This window comes from Mustela nigripes, chromosome 3, assembly GCF_022355385.1.
Source record: "Mustela nigripes isolate SB6536 chromosome 3, MUSNIG.SB6536, whole genome shotgun sequence".
NCBI classification, from domain to species: Eukaryota; Metazoa; Chordata; class Mammalia; order Carnivora; family Mustelidae; genus Mustela; species Mustela nigripes.
Window position 1 is genome coordinate 95,320,352 of NC_081559.1, and position 19,481 is coordinate 95,339,832.

A 19,481-nucleotide genomic window follows, 5' to 3' on the forward strand; every position below is an offset into this window, starting at 1 on the left:
CTTTATTGAGTTAAGCTTTCAACTCTCTGCACCGACGTTCCCTGAGGGTTAGGGTGATGGTGGCCTTGTGCATAAACACTTCTCTGTCTTCCATAAAATGGCTTGTGAAAGACTTTGCTGATTATGATTTTGACATCCCTCTGCATAGTACGGTAGTTCATATCACAAATTTTTTTTTTAAATTTTTAATCAAAGTATAGCTGACATATAATATTAATTTCAGGTATACAGTATAGTGATTCAGCAATTACCTACATTAGAAAAGCTCGTCAGAGTAAGTGTAGCCACCCTCTGTCACCATACAGTGTTACTACAGTATTACTGACTGTTTTTCATATGCCGAACTTTTCCTTCTTATGACTTCCTTATTTTATAACTGGAAGGTTGGACCTCATAATGCCCTTCACCTATTTTGCCCATTCCTCTCCATTTCCCTTCCCTTTGGCTCCCCCTAATTTGTGTTATGTATCTATGAGTCTGTTTCTTACTATTATTGTTTTGTAAGATGCCACATACAAGTGAAGTCATACAGTATTTGTCTTACTCTGTCTTATTTCACTTAGCACAGTGCCCTCTAGGCTCATCTGTGTTGTGGCATATGGCCAAATTTCCTTCTCTTTTAATGGGTTTGCATTAGAGTGCAGTAAATACCTCACTATATTCCAGTATTTATACCACTATTTATATAAAGTTCATTATATCCCAGGATATATACTACACCTTCTTCGTCCATTCATCTCGCAGTGGATAGTTGCTTCCATTTCTTGGCTGTTGTAAATAATGCTAAAATAAAACGAGGGGTGAATTAGTATTTTTGTTTTCTTTGGGTAAATACCTGGTAGTTAAATTACTGGATTATGGGGTAGCTCTGTTTTTAGTTTCTTGAGGGCCCTCCATACTGTTTTCCACAGAGGCTGCCCCAGTGTCCTTTCCCACCCACAGGGCAGGACAGTTCCTTTTCCTCCACATCCTCGCCAATGCTTGCTTGCTTCTTTTTGATACTAGCCACTCTGATTGGTGTGGGGTCATAGCATACACCTATTTTATTGCCTCAAGGATAGATACTGAGGTGGATGAGAAACGATCTCTCCTCTGAGTGAGCTCCTAGGAGAAACAATGTAGGAAGCATGCAAGGCCGTGTCACCAGACACCCGTGAACCTGGTCCAGAGCGAGGGGGCGTGGAGTGCAAGTGTCAACTCCTAGAGTATGAACTGTCAGGAAATAGTTACGAGAGGAGGAGACACTTGAGATAAGTCTATAGAAAGGAGTGTTGACTCACTCAGACTGTGCAAATACATCAGTAGGAAATTCATGAGACTTGAAGTCAGACCCTTTGGGCCCATGTTCCCACCCGACCTTTCTAAGCCTTTTATTTAATCTTCATAATGACTGTGCTTTGATCTCCGTCTTTAGCCTCACATTATGATCATGGACATTATGTGTGTTATGTAAATATTAGTAATTGTCACCTAAGGATCCCTGAAATAAATTGCTTTATAAGATAAATTAGTTTTATTGAAATACAGTATACATACAGTAAAATTCACCCGTACCATTTGGTGAGTTTTTTAAAAAAGATTTTAATTTATTGGGGCACCTGCATGGCTCAGTGATTAATCATCCAGCTCTTGATTTAGGCTCAGGTCATGATCCCTGGGTCCTGGGATCGAGCCCCGCATCGGGCTCCCTGCTCAGTGGGGACCCTGCCTCTCCCTCTCCGTCTGCCGGCTGCTCTGCCTACTGTGCTCTGTCTGCCAAATAAATAAATAAAATCTTAAAAAAAGAGATTTTATTTATTTATTGGAGAGGGAGAGAGAGAACACACGTGGAGCAGAGGGCAGGCAGAGGAGCAGAGGGGGAGGGACAAGCAGATTTAACGCTGAGTGTGGAGCCTGGTGGGGGCTTGATCTCAGAACCCTGAAAGTGTGACCTGAGCTGAAACTAAGAGTCAGACACTTAACTGACTGAGCCACTCAGGCACCTCTTAAAGCATGGAGTCACAGAACTACCAACACCATGAAAATATAGAGTATTCTGTCAATCTAAGAAGTGCCATCATGCACTTTGGAAGTCTCCCTAACCACTGATGTGCTTTCTGTCAGCATAGTTTTCCTTTTCTAGAATGTGGTATAAGTGAACTAATGAATTATTTAATCGCTTGTGTCTGCTTTCTTTGATGTAGCATAATGCTTTTGTGGCGCCGTTCCGCTCTCGCCGAATGTGTTGGTAGTTGATTCTTTTTCATTGCTGAGTAGTCTTCCACTGTACAGATACATCACAGTTTCTCCATTTACCAGTTGTCAGACATTTGTGTTGTTTTCAATTTTTTGACACTATGAAAACAGTAGCTTAGAACACTGGTTTCCAAGTTTCTGTGTGGACAGAAGCTTTTGTTTCTCTTGGTAAACACCAATGAATTCCAGAGTCCTATGGTAAGTCTACATTTATAAGGAATGCCCGATCTGTTTACGAAGTGATATATATACATTCATTCCCACTAGCAGTATATGAGAACTCTTATCACTCTACATCCTTACCGCAGCTTGTCTTACGTCTTTAATTTTAGTGATTCTAGTGTGTACATGGGAGTATCTCATAGTGGTTTTCATTTCCATTTCCATGTTGACTGATGATGTTGGTCATTTTTCGTGGGCTTACTTGCTAGTCGTATGTCTTGTTTGGTGAAACGTTCAGATTTGCTCATTTTTAAAAAACTGCGTCATCTGTTTTCTTACAGAGTTGTAGAAATTCTCAGTATATTCTGAATGCAAGTCCTTTATGCATTATTGGGGCACCCGGGTGGGTCAGTTGGTTAAGCGGTTGCCTTCAGGTTAGATTATGATCTTAGGATCCTGGGATAGAGCCCTGCATCGGGTTCCCTGCTTAGTGGGGAGTCTGCTTCTCCCTCTCCCTACCCCCATGCATGCATGCTCTTTCTCTCTGTCTCAATAACATTAAAAAAATCCATTATCATTTTCTAATTGTCCTTTGCCAATTTTTCTGTCAGATTTTTGGCCTTCTCTTAGAGATTGCTAAGCACTCTTTATACATTAGAGAGGTTAACCCTTTGTGATATTTTTTCCTAGTTTGTATTTGTATATAATGTATCCCCTGAATAAGTTTTAGTTTTTGTGTAATCAAGTATATCAATTGTTCATGGTTTTGAGATGGTTATAAAAGGCCTACACCAGTACAAGGTCATAAAGAAGCTTGCCAGCATGGACATAATCTCTGTCACTTACCTCTAACATATATTTACCCTTGGTTTCTGAGTGAGTGGCTGAATTTTTTTTTTTTTAACCTTTGTGCTCTGATCTTTTGTCTGTTAAGTAAAGACTCAGCTCTGAGAAATCATGGGCCAGTGCTGTTAACAGTGAAAACTGAATACCTAACCAGGAAAAGGCTGTCGCTGTTTTTACAGAGTTCATGGTTTAGTAACCTGAGAGGTATTTAGGATGCCAGAGAGAAGGCAGGCTGGTACGTTTTAGAACCGAGAACAAATCCAGGTCCTGCCATTAGCTGAGTGACCCTGGGCAAGTCATTTACCCTCTGTGCATCTGTTTCTCCACTGCAGGTTCCCTCTTGCCTGGGCCAAGAGAATTACCTGAGACATCACTTTCTTGAAACCAGCAGTGCTACGTGCCTGCTGGGCTTGCACTTCCTCATCAGTGGCTTCCTAATCCTTGGGAAGGAATCATCTCAGAAGCTCCTTTTGTAATTATATTTAGGACTGTCTCAGCCGGGAACACCATAACAAAAGACCATAGGTTTGGTGGCTTAAACAACAGAGATTTATTTCTCATGGTTTCTGGAGACTGGACCTCCAATGTCAAGGTGCCAGCAGGAGCAGTATTTGGTGAGGGATCTCTCCTGGGTTATAGACAGCTGCCTTCTCACTAGTAGCTCACCTGGCCCTTCCTCAGGGCATGTAGGTAGAAGGAGCGAGAGAATGACTTCCCCTTCTTAGAAAGGCACAAATCCCATCACGGGGGACCCTCCTTACACTTCATCTAACCCTAATTACCTCCCAGAGGCCTCATCTCAAAACACTGCACTGGGGGTATGGGCTCAGCATTTGTGTTTTGGGGGAACAGAAACCATCCGTGGCAGGGACCGCTGGTGTCTGGAGCTGATGACTGCGAACTGTGACAGTATGTGGCGAGAGGGGAGGCAAGTGGGTTTGGGTGGGAAAACTACAGAGGACTTGTAGGATGTTGAAAGCTGGTTGTGGGCAAGGGAGGGGGCAGACCTGTGCTGGCCTCAGTCCTTTGTGGGTTCTCCTGCAGGGTTTACTTCGTTCTGAGGCAGGTCAGTGCAGTGCTAGTGAGCCAGACCTCCTAGATCTGGGTGAAGCTTTGCGACGGCCGCAGCCTCTCTTCTCCCAGACTTCAGGGAGGCAGTCATTCCTCAGAGCTGATCCTGGAAGCAGGGGGTGGTTGGTAGAAATAATCCACGGGCAGGAAAAGCCCGAGTTTTGCATATTGGTTTCTCCACATTTAAATATAACATTTACTCTGTGCCAGTGTTAGCTTGCAATCTCCTCGGAAGCTTCCCAGGTATAATCTGCAACCATCCTCCGTGAGTGGAGGGCAGGGAGGAACCAAAGAAGGACAGCCCACTCCAGATTGGTAGGTGGCAGATGTAATACGCACGGGAACTTACAAGGCTTGTCTTGGGCAGCTGCAAGATGAGTGATTTCTGCTTGCCAGAGTCTGAAAAGTTTCTGTGGAGGTTATGACTGGGTTCAGTCACATACCTAGTCCAGTCTAGCCTCAGCACCACACTTCTGTCTCAGGGCTTTATCCTTGGAGCACCTTCTAGGAGCAGGGGTCTGAGGCAAGTGGTGTTCCCATTCCAAGGACAGAGGAGGGGGTGGGGAGACTCCAATTGCTCAGGTCCAGTTTGCAGGTCAACTGACGGTCATGTGCTCCTTTTTTTTTTTTTTTTTAAAGATATATTTATTTTAGAGGGAGCAAGCAGGGGGAAGGGCAGAGACAGAATCTTAAGCAGACTCCACGCTGAGCATAGAGCCCCACGTGGGCTCAGTCCCATGACCCTGAGATCCTGACCTGAGCTGAAACCAAGAGTTGGACGCTTAACCGACTAAGCCACCCAGGCGCCCCAAAGCTTATGTTCTTGATGACCTCCTCCAGCTCTTCAGCCCTTGTGACCGGCTTTCACAGTCTTGTATGCCCCTTGTTCTGCACTTGCCCCTGAGTGGTCAAGCAAGGGCCTTCCTTAGCATGGAGGGGGCTCATTTGGTGGCTCTTGGGCTGCTTGGAGGCGAATGCCACAGCAGCTGTGCATGCATGTGTAAGAGAGAAAACACATCAAGAAGTAATTCCCATAATCAGTGACAACTTTTTTCCAGCAATAGCCCTGTGATCCAAACGATTTATGAAGTCCTCTAGGCAGGGGGTCAGATCACTCAAGGTATCCACTTGGGCCCTCCTGTCATCTAATAAAGATGACACATGAGCAGACTCATTCGATAGGAACACAGAAGCTTCTGTTTGGATAGTGGCGTAGTAATAATGTCCAAGGCTCTCCCATTTTGGAAGACAACTTTCTCATTATAGACATTTCAGTAAGGACAGGACTCTTGCCATTTAAGGTTTGCTGGGCAGCTATACCCTACCCCCGGCCAACAGAAGGGGCCAAGATGGCAGTCAAATGATTGTACCTGGGGGAAACCAAAAATGCCCATCTGGCTTTGAGGACAGGGAGGTTGGCAACTTTAGAAATTTGACCTGGTTGGGGGGGCCTGGGTGGTGCAGTTGGTTAAACGCTCAACTCTTGATCTCAGGGTTGTGAGATCAAGCCCCACATTGGGCTCTGCACTCGGTGTGGAGTCTGCTTGAGACTCTACCTTTCCCTCTGCCCCTTCTCGTCATGCTCTCACTCTCTAACATAAATAAATATTCAAAAAAAAAAAAAAAAAGAACCTTGATGTCGTACATACCATGTGTTTTGACTGCGGGAGGCAGCCCCGTCAGTCCCGAGGAGATGGATGGACCAGAGGCAGGATGCGGCAGGTCAGAACCCCCACCTTCTCCCCTCTTTCAGTGATGTGCATTTCAGCAGGTCCAGCAGGCATCAGGGCAATGGGGTCCCAGTGGAGATTAATTCCTCCTTATCCAGGGCTTTGAAGGAATTCACCCATCTTTGTAGGACATTTCATTGCAAGTTCCAGTGGAGAAGCCTTTTCCCTGGCGTGATAGGGCTTAGTGTGCCCAGCAGCCTAGCAAGCTGATGCAGAGTGAGAGTCAGGGCGTTGGCTGTTGACTGAAGCTCTGTATGTTTGTGATGCTGGGGGGCTTGGCAGGGATCCCTGGTCTGGCATGTGGGGTCACAGACCCTCCTGGCTGATCATTTAAATGTATGAAAGCCTGTGACAGTGCTTCAGTCGACCCTGCCAAGGCGGTGTTTTACTTGTTAATAATTTCATCTGCTTCTTTAATATTCTTTTCATTCTTTTCTACCAGCCCTGCTGCTTCTGGATTCTAGGGGAGATGGAACCTGCTTTCCATGTCATGTTCCTTTGCTTAGCCTTGCACATCATGACCTTTGAAATGTGACCCCCCATCACTGTTTATTCAACAAGAGTGTCCATACACGGTACTGAGCTTTTTAAAGCTCCTAATGGCGGCAGCTTGGCTTGCGCAGTGACCTGGGAAAGCTTAGGGCAGGTCAGTGTCCACACAAGCCCGGGCCTGTTTAGAACCCTCTCTTGGAGGGAAGGGACCAATATAATCAGTTTGCCACCCTCACTGGTTGGGAGCTCCGTAATTGGTCTCGGACTCCTTTGGCAGTGGCCTTGGGTGTTTAGAACGCACACGACATGCTTAGAGCATTGCCCCCTGCATTCTGGTACCCTTGGCAATGTCATCAGGGTATGGTGGTGGCCAATCTCTATACCAGATCTTTTGTATCTGTTAAAGGATCGGTTACCAGGGCTTGTTCTGAGGTAAGGCATCAGCATTTTTTCTCTTTTTCTAAATTTTTTCCCAGAGCATCATCTTCTTGATGGCTGGGGGTATCCAATGCTTTATTAGTGAGGACTGCCTCAGGCTCTTGCAGGCAGACCCAGATGTCCCTCTGTACATCCTGACCCCACAGAGCCCACGTGTGAATCATCCATCCCTTGGCTTCTCCTTGTCTAAGCCATAGGGTTAATTTCTTTTGGACAGCCCACTGTCAATGCTACCAGTTAGGAGATAGCATTCATGCACAGCTCTCAGCAGCCTAGTAACTGCTGTGGTTCATTCCTTCCCAAGAGGCTCTGTCTGGAGGAATGCTATGCACGGTGTTGGAGCTGTTGCTCTGTAGGTACATCAGGTTTTGTCCCCTTCCCAAGCTGGGACCAAGATTCTATGGGCAGTCTCTTCTTTGTTGTCTCTGCCACAGTCTCTGACTCCTACCTTCTGGAGTCCTAGACACATCTAACTCAAATGCCCAGAGCTTTAATCTGCCTTATTAATATTCTTACCTTCTCAAAGGTAGCTTGCTGCTCTGACCCCCAGTCCCATATGTGCCCTTGCTTTACCAGGTGGCACAAGAGTAAGGGGCATTGTGCCAGGTGGGGAATACAAGTCCTCTAAAAACCCAAATCCCAACCAAGACTTCCATCTCTTTCACAATCCTAAGAGATACATAGGCTTCCTTCTTACTAATCACAGCTTTTGGGACAATGAGCAACTTACCTGACCAAACAGCACCCTAAACATTATTGCAACAGCTTGGCCTTGAGTTTTCTGTAGGCTCACTGCCCATTTTTTCCCCCTTGCAGATATTCCAGCAAAGGCAGCCTTCACATGTTAACATTGTATCATTGGTGTCATGGGCCCATTTTACTGATGTGGGGAAGGAAGACACAGGAGCAGGTCCATGACCTATTGTGGGGCTATGCAGGTAGTTTTGGGGATAACTTGAAACTCATTATTGTCCCTTCCACATGAAGGCAAGTTGATCTTAGTTACCAGAAATCTCTACTAATCGAAATCTCTTCGATGAATCTCCTTGACAATGAAGCACTTTTGCAGGGATACTCCTTGCCAAATCATCAGAGCAAACAGTAGCTGTCCATAAATGACAAAAGACTTAAAAATGGCCACGGTTGAAGATTTAAAGTGTTCATTATGGTGTAATTAACAAGAGAATTTGGTTATTTCTGTGCCATACATTTTAAAATTAGGACTAATAGCATTTTACCAAGATTTACATTATGGTGTAATTAATAAGAGAATTTGGTTATTTTTATGACATACATTTTAAAATTATGACTAATAGCATTTTACCACGCTTTTAGGAATTTCAAATAAATCGGCACTAAAGAAAATTTAGCATCATCATTCATAGTCTAATTAATTCAATATCTTCCTTTCATAAGGAAAGAGAACAAATCTTTTGAGATATTCTGGGGACTCTCTGGAAAATTCCCAAGTTGGTTCATAGTTAAGACTTCATTGAAAATTTGATTTGGGGGAAATTTTTCAAAAATACCCAAAGGTTTAAAAACGCTTGATTAAATAGGATCACAGGTCACTGTGAAATAATACTTAGTTTCCCATTTAACTAAAGCGATAATTAAAGACTTCAAAGGCAAGTGCAGAAAGTTACATAGCTGTGAAAAACATACCCCTTTTAATAGAAAGTCAGTTTTGTTAAATAATCTAAGACCTGATAAAGGTAACATGAAGCACAGGAAATTATTTTGACAAAACACAGAATCTTTGTTTTCTGGGAAGATTACCTAAAAAGTAAAGAAAAACCTTTCATAATCTCATCCAAAAGAAGACCAATAGTCCAAGAAAACTTTGTCCTTGTAGCAGATGAAAGAAAATTATGTTTTAGTTTTTCATACGTACATGTTTGATATTAAAGCTTATTTTTCCTTAAGCTAAATAAGTAGGGCTCTTTTACAGAATAAAATCCTCCTCTTCAGTCTCCTCACTTTCCCAGAGATCCCACCACTTAGCATCCTAACCAGACATTGTCACAGGTGCCTAGATCTTCAGCCACTATCGCTTGCAACGTCCTAGCTTTGCAGGAGGGCACGCCACGGTCTCCAGCTGATGATCCTGCTCTGCCAGCTTGCTGGCCAGCCCCGAAGCTGGCAGAGCAATGGACGGACCACCATTTGTCCTTCTGTATCCTCAGCTCTTCCTCCAACTCTGTAACCTGAGCTGCAGCCTCTGGTGGGACATCAGTGCCCAGTCGAACAGTGCACAATCGGGGCCAGCCCACTGGAGCACCCTGTGTTTCCCTTCTGTGCTGCAGTGCACCGTGGTGTGGGTCCTCATACAGGCACATTAAAGCATCTCCTGTTGTCTCATAATAGTCTGCAAGCATCTAATATATGGGCCCCTCCTCCCTACTTAGAGGTCGGTAGCCAAGTCCTGCGGATGCCTCCTTCCTGGCTGGCTCACCAGTTGTTAGTTCATGAGCTCCTTGGGGCTTCCCAGGTGTGATTGGAAACCGGCCTGCATAGGTGGAGGGCAGGAAGAGATGGAAGAGACGGATGGTAGTTTTATTAGCAAGTGAGCTCATACACGAGGCTTGCCTTGGTTGGCCACAACATGAGATTTCTGCAATCCTGTCCACCTGATCTTGAAAATTTACGTGGAGGTGTTACCTGGGTTCTGTCGCATACCCTGTCCAGAGAGCGCCGACAGCACACCTCTCTCTCAAGGCTTGGTCCTTGGGGCAGCTTCTGGAAGTGGGGAAGGCAATTGGGACTCCCATTCCAAGTCTGCAGTTGCCTGGTCCAGCTTGCTGGTCAACCGGCAGTCAGATCTTCTTGATGACCATCTTCAGCAGCCAGGCACTGCTGTAAGCGCTCTGAAGTATCCTTCTGAAGTGGTATTTCAGGTTCAAGCAGAGAATCGGAACCACTCTAGAAGGCATAGAATAGGGCTTTATTGTTTTCTGCAGGGATGAGACTTTCTAGGCTGGTGGGGGCTGCAGAAGAAGCATCTGTCAGAATATTGTCCCTGAAGGCAGCAGGGCTGTCTGGAAGGAGGGAAAGGGGGGTGTAGAGCGAAGCAGAGAGCAGGGAAAACGGGAACCCCGCAGAGGGACCGGAACCACACTTGACCCTCACTGGTGTGGCCTCAACGGTGCGGGTGATTGGAAGCAGAAACCTTGACAAACTACTGTGGTCCTGAGAACACTCAGTGTACTGAGAACACTCAGAGTTGTTCTTACACTTTTTCACATTGCACCGTGCATACTTTTTCCTAGGTAATCAGTTCCCGACATTTCTTTTATAGGGGTGCTTCGCGTACTTTGGGGCTTGCGTTAGCACTTAGTGTGGCTGTTTGGTGGAATGAGTTAGTGCATGCGTCACGTGTTTGAACCCTTGAACATGAATTGCTACATTGACTGCACATTATTTGCTTGCCAGGGGCTGCGGTATCACACTCCCCGCCACGGTAGAGAGAAATGAGCTGTGAGTGCTTGGGTCTGTTTCCCCAGCAAGCAGTGGAGTCCAGATGTGAGCAAAGGTCCGCTGGTGCATCACTGCCCTTCAGCCAAGCCCCCCTATCCAGCAGTGAGCTCCTTGGGATAGGGAGAGGAGATAGGAGATATCCTAGGGATAGGAGAGGACAGCCAAAGCTATTGTGGCTTGTCTCAAGATACATGGGGTGTGTGTGTGTGCCCCAGCTCCTTGGGACTTAGAAGGGGTGAATGCAGACTCTCTCTACATCTGAGAATTTAGGGATGAGGGCTTTGCCAACAGATTAAATGGAATCAGAAAGGCTTCAGGTGTGAGGGTTGAGCAAAGGCAGAATTCAGCCTCTGAATGTGGGGTCTCAAAGTGCTTGACTGTGTCAGTCTCCCGACCTTTTCTGTTTTCTGAATCCTGTCAGCACCTGGGTCTGTGTTGATGTGTTGCCTTGGAGCCTGTGGGTGCCGACACCCATGATGAGAGTGGGTCCCTGCACAGAGGGAGCTGTGATTTGGAGATCCTTGCCCACCCCCTCTCCTCCCCCTCGTGGACCCTGCTTTGTCACCTCATGCACAGCAGGGACTTGGGATCTACCAAGAGGCTAGGTTTGGCATGGTCCTTACTGATAATTTGAGGAGGTGACAATGATAATAATAAGAGTAATAATAATAATAATAAAATTCAGTGAGATGATTCTTTTAAAGAACTTAAAAGTTCGAAATAATGTTAGATAAAAGAGTTGCAAAGACGTTACAGAGATTTCCCGTATATCTTTCATCCAGACTCCCCTGACGTTAACATCTCACATAGATAACCAGGACATGTTTGCCCAAACTCCGAGATTACTGGGCTATTACCAAAACTCCAGGCTCCATTCCATTTTCCCCTAGCGTTTCCACTTCATATCGTTTTTCTGTTCCAGGATCCGGTCCAGGACAGTACAGGTAGTGATACGTATGAACCGAGTAAATTGTGGCGTGGAATAAAGGGCATAGTTTAGACCTCTGTCTCCATAGTTTCCAATCTGCGACAGGTTCTTGGTTGTTCCTTAACTTTCATGACCTTGACGCGTGTGAACAGTAGTGCTCAGGTATTTTGTAGACTGTCCCTCCATGTGGGTTCATTTGGTGCTTTTTTTCAGGATTGAGCTGAGGTTATGGATTTTGGGGTAGAACACCAAGACCTGTTCTTCTTGTCCTGTCATCTTATATCAGGAAGCACATGATATTGGCAGGACTCATTAATTGTCCTGTTAAACTTGATCACTTGGCTTAGATCCCTTGCCAGGCTTCTCCCCTGCTATTTTCCCCTTACTATATCCTACTTGTTAGATACCCGTCACGAGCCCAGCCCACACTCAGGGAGGAGGGAATTTAGCTGCACCTCATAGAAGAAGGATTAGCAAAGCATCTGGGGACATATGTTAAGGCCAACCACCATTGATCAGTATTCTGGGGGAGATGCTCTGATGCCTTGCAGATATCTTGTTTCTGGGGAGATGATTTTTCGAATGATTTTGTTCAGTTTTGAAGCCAGGAAAACAGGCTGTCTTCCTTCTTCCCAGCTTTCTGGCACTAGCTTAGTGAGTTGGGTAATATAATGCTTCAGGAATCTTACTCTTTTGTATACGTGATGCTTTATCAGACTTCTGCTGGCAGTTGCATTTCAGTACTGGAGAGAATCTGGAGGCTGTGTCTCATGATGCACAGGAGCTCCAGGCTGAGGAACGTGGTGGGCTCTAATGTCATGAGATGGTGATGCTGGCTTTTGCGTGTGTGACTCACTCATTGCTTGCAAAGTTAAGGTCAAAACTTATAGGAAGTGCTATGATAATGTCAATAGCAGACTTTATTTTTAGCTGCCTTTTCTACACCTTAAAGGCTATATTTGAACTTCTAATTGCCTTGTGTGAATTTAAGGAAAAAACATGGTTGTAAGTAGCTTCAGCCCTAATTGGCCCTGTGGCTCTGTGTTGAAGTGTTCTTAGTCCAGTGGCGTACTTTTTTGTTCCCATATTCCCCAGCTGCTTTTTGAATTGTTTGTGAAAAACCACACATAGCATGCACTGTGTTTAGCATTCCAGTTACATTATTGATCAGTGATTGCCAGATATTTTGGCAGAAGAATTTGAAGGGGAATCTCCTACAGGAAGAGGAATACTCAGTTGTCTAAGGGAATATAAATCTGGATTATCTGTTTTTGATCATCTTTTCCAATTCCCAGTGACACAGGTAACTAGCCAACCAATGAGACCGAAGAAGATACTGCCACCTGGTGGCAGCATACTCAATTGATCATTTGTTCAGGGAACAAAGCTGATCCTTAAGGCAAATGGTTTGCAGGTAATCTGTTCTAGCAGGAAGCTAACTGTTGAAATCTGGAACTTTCTCTTCTAGGATGACTTCCTGTTCAGCGTCTCCATTTTAAGTGGGATCCTTTGCAGTATCCTGGCTGTGTTGAAGTTTATGCTGGGGAAGGTTCTGACCAGCAGAGCACTCATAACAGATGGTGAGTAAGGCCAGTGTGCTGATCCTTGGGGCCTGGGCTCACATGGAAAGAAGGTGCTGTTCAGTTGCTTGTCCTGCAGAAGAGCTCAACCATTTGGAATCTGTTCCTCACTCTTCTCCCCTCCACAGGCTGTTTAATGATTCTCAGGGCTCCCATATGATGTCTTGTACCCTGGGAATTTGATAAATTTCATGAATCACCTTCACTCTGACCTCCTAACAGTGGGTCAGTGCTCCCCAACCTGTGCTGTTTGTTAAAAGTTCAGATTCCAGAGCCCGAGCCCCTGAAGAGTCTAATGCTGGGAGCTGAGGTGGGGTCCAGGAAGTCGTCATTACAGCAGTGCCTCTGTCTGCGCGGTGCACGCTGAGGTCGGGTGCTGCCTTCACGGCCGAGCCCAGGGGCCAGGACACAGCGTCACAGTGCTCCTACATGACCTTTTGACCACCAGCCTCTCTAGTCTGGCTCAAATACCACTTTCCGCAGCACCTGCTGGTGGCAAGGCGGGGCTGCCGGGGGCTGTGGAGGCCCTTTGCCCCTATGACACCAAAGCTTCTTAAACAGCAAAAGTCATTTAAGGCAGTGAGGGGATCAGCGACTGGGACTGAGCCATCCTGTTCCCTGACTTTCAACCAGTGGGAGGCCCAGCCTGGCTTCTCAAGCTCCCAGGTGGAGCGTGGGGCAGGAGCAGCTGGGGAAAGGCAGGACCCAGCCGGCATCAGCTGGTGTGTTTGCTGCTGGGACAGCACGACGCCGCAGGAGCACGGGGCCGGGGGGCTGCATGGAGCTCTTCTGTGCCTGGCACCGGAGACCAGCGTCTGATACAAAATCAGAACCAGCTCTGTCAGGTTTCTGTCCCATGGTTGTGCAGGCTCCTGCCTGGTCCCCCGAAGTGCATTTGCCCCTTAGAGAACCCCTCGGAGGTAAATGAACTGCTCTCTCCCAGGGCCCGATCTGACGAGCTGGTGGTTCTGTCCGTGAGAACCCTGCTGGCATGCCTGAAGCCCCAGCCTGTGCATCTTCTGAAGTCTCTGTCAGGGCTGAGACACCAGGGCTTTCTAGGCGTTTTGCATTACGCTGAGCCTAGTGTATGGCCCCCTCAGTCCCTGGCCCGAAAGGGTACCCTTTCCTCTTTGGGGGCAGACCCAGAATCTGAGGAGGAGTCTTTATTCCCCGTGATCTCTGTGGCCTGGTGTTTTCTAACCCGGCAAGGAAAATTCCTCCTTTGGACCTGACATCCTCCTTCCCTTGAGGAGGAACAGCCCAGGGCGTGTGCTTGGCTCAGCGCTGCAGGCCGGCGGGCACTAGCCAGGGCTCTGCATGTGGTTGCGTGGAGGCACGCCGCTCTGCCAGGGCCCCGGAGCCCTGAGGCTCCTCCAGCGGCAGTTCTGTGCCTCCCTCTCTGCATCTCTTTACCTGGAACCTGAGGGTCGGGGCAGGCAGGCCTGAGGGAGGCAGTGCTCTGGGCTCCCCGCAGTCAGTACTCACCAGGGGCTCTTCTTTCTGTCTTGGTTGAGACACAAGCCCGCTGGCCTGCAGAGCAGCAGCATTTTTTCTGTTCACCTGAGTGCAGCGGAGACACACAATGTGCCCCCTGCACCAGAAGTCTGGGTGTGGACCCAGCAGTCAGCCCTGCCCCTCCAAGCACCGTTGCAGGGCTCGGCCTGACAGCAGTCTGCCTTCCTGTTAGATATTCGAGGTGGTTTCTGTTGAGGCTTCTGTGTCCTTCTCACTTCCTGCCACTTTATATGGTTTATGCAGAAGGCCACCGTGATTAGTATTTTTTTAAATGAATAACTTTTTAAAAACAATTTTATTTATTTACTTGTCAGAGAGAGTGAGTGAGCACTCAAGCAGGGGGAGTGGCAGGCAGAGGGAGAAGCAGGCTTCCCGCTGAGCAGGGAGCCCAGTGTGGGACTCAGTCCTGGGACTCAATCCCAGGACCCTGGGATCATGACCTGAGATGAAGGCAGACGCTTAACTGACTGAGTCACCCAGGCGCCCCTAATGGATAACTTGATAATCTTCACACACAAAGCCAGCTACACACACACAGTGTTTCCATCACAGTCTTGAAGCAGGCAGGGGTCGTGACGAAGAGAAGTAGATGGTTTGAAAGGAAACTCTTCCATCCAGAGGCAGAAAGCAGGGGGAGCCTTCCTGGGGGTCGTGGTGGGACAGAATCTGGGGTATTGGGAGAGAGCATGTTGGGTGAGGGGGCACGGACATGGAGTCCACAGTAGGATTCTGGATGTTTTGTTCAATATTTAACACATGGTGACATGATTGATGTTTTTTCTTTCTTTTTTTTTTTTTTTTTTTTTTTAAAGATTTTGTTTATTTATTTTACAGACAGAGATCACAAGTAGGCAGAGAGGCAGGCAGAGAGAGAGGGGAAAGCAGGCTCCCCACTGAGCAGAGAGCCCGATGCGGGACTCTATCCCAGGACCCTGAGATCATGACCTGAGCCGAAGGCAGCCAGGCGCCCTTGATTGATGTTTTCTAAAGAACCCTCTAGCCGTCAAGGTGGGGCAGAGCAGAGGGAAGGAGACCTGACGTGGGAGAAGTCTGGGGAGCCACGGGGTGGCAGGGGCCGGGACGGAATGGGGGCAGAGAGGTGGAGAATGGGGGTGGATTTGAGGAAGGTGAGGCAGTATCTGTAAACCAGGGCTCAGGGCTGAATGGTCATCAGGGGCCGAAGAGAGAGAGACACAGAAGGATAGGGAGCGCTATAGCAAAGAGCCAAGACAGCTGGCCACCCCATCCCCAAGCCTGTTACCCATAAGGGGCCCCTGGCGGGTCCGTGAGCTCTGCGGTCCCCTGCTTGGCGGGAGTGCCAGCAGACAATGTGGCGGTCATTACGGCCTCCTGCGAATTGTGTTGTCTGGGCTCCCAGTTGTACTCCTGCATTGACGAGATGTAGGGAGCTGTGGGTAACTATCTCCTCTCTTTCCCTCTCTTTGGGAGGTGGGAGCGGGATGGGCTTCGGGAGCCATGCCTATCTTTAATGTCCAGGGTCTCCTGCAGGGCTGGCTCTGGAGGGCATCCCTGGTGGCTGCCGGCCTGGGAATGCCTCTCTCCTGGTCTGGCCCTGGGGCTGGGGGCAAGCCAAGGGCTTCTCTCAAGGAGGAGGGAACTTCTCTCAAGTTCAGCTCACGGCTTCCTGTGCGGGGAGGGGGAGGGCAGGCCTTATCGTTCACCGGGGTTGATGGCCCTTCCTGCGGAGATGCAGTGTGTGAACGGGGTCAGGTTGACTCCACCAGATCCTTTGTCACTGGGTTGTGTCCTGACAACGGGGAAGCAGACCTTCAGGGAGAGTGGGACAGCAGGTGTGGGCACATTCCAGACACTTCCACTCTGTCAGGCACATCTTTTTTCTTTTTTTTTAAAGATTTTATTTATTTATTTGACAGAAGGAGAGAGATCACAAGTAGGCAGAGAGGCAGGCAGAGAGAGAGGAGGAAGCAGGCTCCCCGCCGAGCAGAGAGCCCGATGTGGGGCTCGATCCCAGGACCCCGGGATCATGACCTGAGCTGAAGGCAGAGGCTTAACCCACTGAGCCACCCAGGCGCCCCTGTCAGGCACATCTTGTCTAACTTGGCTTTGCTGCTTTGAATATTCATGAGGCCGAGGTTGGTTTTGTGTTATTGAGGTAGAATGGTTTTGCACAGCAAGCGAAGAGTACCAGTGGGGCAGAGGGGGACTGTGGAGAGGTCCTGGGGGAAGTTCCGAGCCAGGAGCCAGCAGCTGGGCTCTGGAGCTGCCTGCGGCCACAGATGGAAATCTGTCCGAGCAGAGGGGCCTGGGTCCATGGTCCTCATTCCCCAACTTCTGAAATGCCACGAGGCTGGGATGGTTTTTCAGCACATGAAGAACTTCAGTCAGAACTTTCTGCATAAAATGAATGTGCCCAATTCTACAGATCCTTCCTTCCCTAGTCATTGAGGCCAGACCGGGAGAGCCTCTGACGTGATAGTTGTGTTCTGCCATCAACATCTGCTCTTGACGACAGCTCCGGTTTTCACCAAGGGGACAGGGACAAGCTGTGAGGCTGGGTGGAGAGGGTGGTGACGGCATCTAGAAGTGACTGACCCACAGGGCTTTGTGTGTCAGAGTTGAAGATGGGAGGTCTGGGGGCCAGGGCTGGGAACTCGGAGTTCCTGTGGGACGCTGGCTGGGAAGCCTGTCCCTTTTGAAGGATGTGGAGAGGTAGGGCTGACTGTGTCCAGCTCTGTGGCCAGTGGAGGTGAGTGGAGCCGAGTTAGTGGAAGTTTGTTCTGTGAGCTGTGTGCAGAGGGTGGGCCCTGCGGAGCGGAGTGACTTGCTGGACTGAGGGGACATCTAGTGTCCAGTGAGAGGACCCTCATTTGCTCTGCATCTTCTCAGCTTCTCGGAAGGCTCCGCTTGCCCCCGATAAAGATGGAGCTGGGAGCAAATGATTGCCCGCTGCCCCGGGGCAGTGTCCAGCTGCCTTGTCTTCCCCTTGGTTCTAGTCCCACAGAGCTAAAATTCCCCCATGCCGAGAATGCCCAAGATGTAAACTCCAGCCCAGGTAGCCTGGGACAGAATAACGGATCTGCCGGTGCTGTTGGTGGCCTTCTGAGAAAAGCTGTGAACGGCAGAGCCTTTTTCTTTTCTTTTTAAGAGGATTGTCCTGATTCCAGGTATTACAAAGGATAGGAAGGACTCAAGGGACTGCCAGAGGCGAGAGGGCAATGCCAGCTTCTCATAATGGGAGGGGAGAGAGGATCCCGATGGATCAGAAGACAGGCAGGAGATACGGCCCCGCTTCCCAGGACCCGCCGTTCCCCTCCTGGGGGAGGTGTGGAGGCAGAGCCAAGGACGGGGCTACAGGGGACGAAACCATGGGTCATCAGCGAGGGAGAAAGGGCCAGCGTGTTCCGTGTACCAGGGAGGGGGATGGACTCAGCCTGGCTGCAGGGGGCCGTGATGCTTTTGAAACCTAGTCTTTAGAAGCGTCTGCTCCAGAGCTGCCTGGAGAGTGGAGATTGAAAACGTGCTGAGCCCGTTTCTTCATCATCCAGAGCTAGGTGAGCATGGGGAAGCCATAGACACGAACCACGCAGGGGCCACTTGGACGAAGGGAAGCCAGAAGGCAATATGTCTGTCCCTCACCTCCACCGTTGGAGGTAGAAGACGTGGAGGTTGGGACCTGGGAATTGGAGCTGGTGGGACACATCTCTGGTGAAGCAGAGGTCACCATTCAGCCCCTGCTCTCCTGCTGTCTCCGGGGCACCTGGGAGAAGCTCCTAGACTGGCCAGCTGTCAGAGGAGAGGGAGAGGAGAGCCGGTGAGGGGTGGAGGTGCAGGTGCACACTGTAGGTGGCAGGCAGGGCTGGCCCGGCTGCACACGGGAGTGCTGGGACAGGCCGTGGCCCAAAGAGCCCTCGCCAGCTCCCTGCAAGTCCTGGCTTCCCTCTCACTGCAGTCCCCAGGCAGTCCTCTGCATGGGAGGAAGGTGGAGGTGCCTGCCTTTCCCAGTCTCCTCCACTATTATTCCGGTGAAATTGGCTTGGAAACCTTCTCCAGGGAGGAACCGTGACCAGCCCTGAGAAGGGAGTGTGGAGGCTGACTCTCTGGGGAGCCTCAGGCTCCACCTGCCATGAAGGAGTGTACGCTCTGCCTCCGCTCTGCACCTCCCTCTCAGGGGCAGTCTCTCCAGGGCCCTAGCCACAGACCCTGCCTGGGCTGGGAGGTCCCTGGAGCCCAGGCAGGGATGGCTTCCTCTCTCTTGGGTCCGCTCAGCCCAGATGCTGCTCAGTGGGAGCCCTCTTGGCACAGGTGAAGCCATGCCCCCATCTATTCATTCATTCATTCATTAATGTGGCAATCAGCTGAGCCCCTGAGAAGTGCCAGCCTGTTCTGGGACTCAGAATACATTGAGACCCAGTCCTTGTCCTTCAGCTTATGCTTCCAGAGGGGAAGAAAAAGATGTTTGTAAAAAGAAAAAGTAAAAATAACTTGCTAGGAAGTAAAGCGCTCTGGGGGAGTAGCAGGGGCAAGAATGAGAAGGTCGGGTGTGGGCGGGGGAGGGGAGGAATCACTGTAGGGCTGTGTGGGTTCAGCCCAGGCAGGAGGCAGTGTGGGAGAGCCCAGGAAGAGAGGTGCGGGATGACGGAGGGAGGGTGAGTCTGGAGGCCGCGGCGGGGGCCAGGGTTGGCGGCTGCGGGTGCCGTGTGGTTGGAGCACAGCAGACAGGAAGGTCAGTGTGTGATGTGGGAGAGGTAGCTAGCTTGCGCCAGCCTTGAGGAGTTTGGATGGGATTCAGAATTGGGCAGTTTTTCTACTGGAAGCCTTTAGCTGCTTTCTATGGGGGGCGGGGGGGGGGGCAGGGGAGAAGCAGGGGAGGTGCTGAGAGGCTGTTGCAGGGGTCTGGTCAAGGGGCAGCTGGCCTGGGGTCAGGTGGTGGTGAGAGGTAGGCAGAGTTGGGGAGGCAACAGCTGGAAGAATCACTCAACAGATGAGGTAGATCTGGGACTGGTGACATTTTGGGTGTGAGAGGTG

General features: G+C 49.1%; 1 protein-coding gene across 1 annotated transcript in view; it reads left to right on the forward strand.

Annotated features, from left to right (window-relative positions):
* The window catches only part of TMEM163 (transmembrane protein 163), a 223,957-nt gene that overhangs the window by 201,410 nt on the left and 3,066 nt on the right, over positions 1 to 19,481 (forward strand). The window contains exon 6 of the mRNA XM_059394407.1: positions 12,848 to 12,959. Coding sequence (XP_059250390.1) covers positions 12,848 to 12,959 — 112 coding nt within the window. The remainder of the gene's footprint in view (positions 1 to 12,847; positions 12,960 to 19,481) is intronic.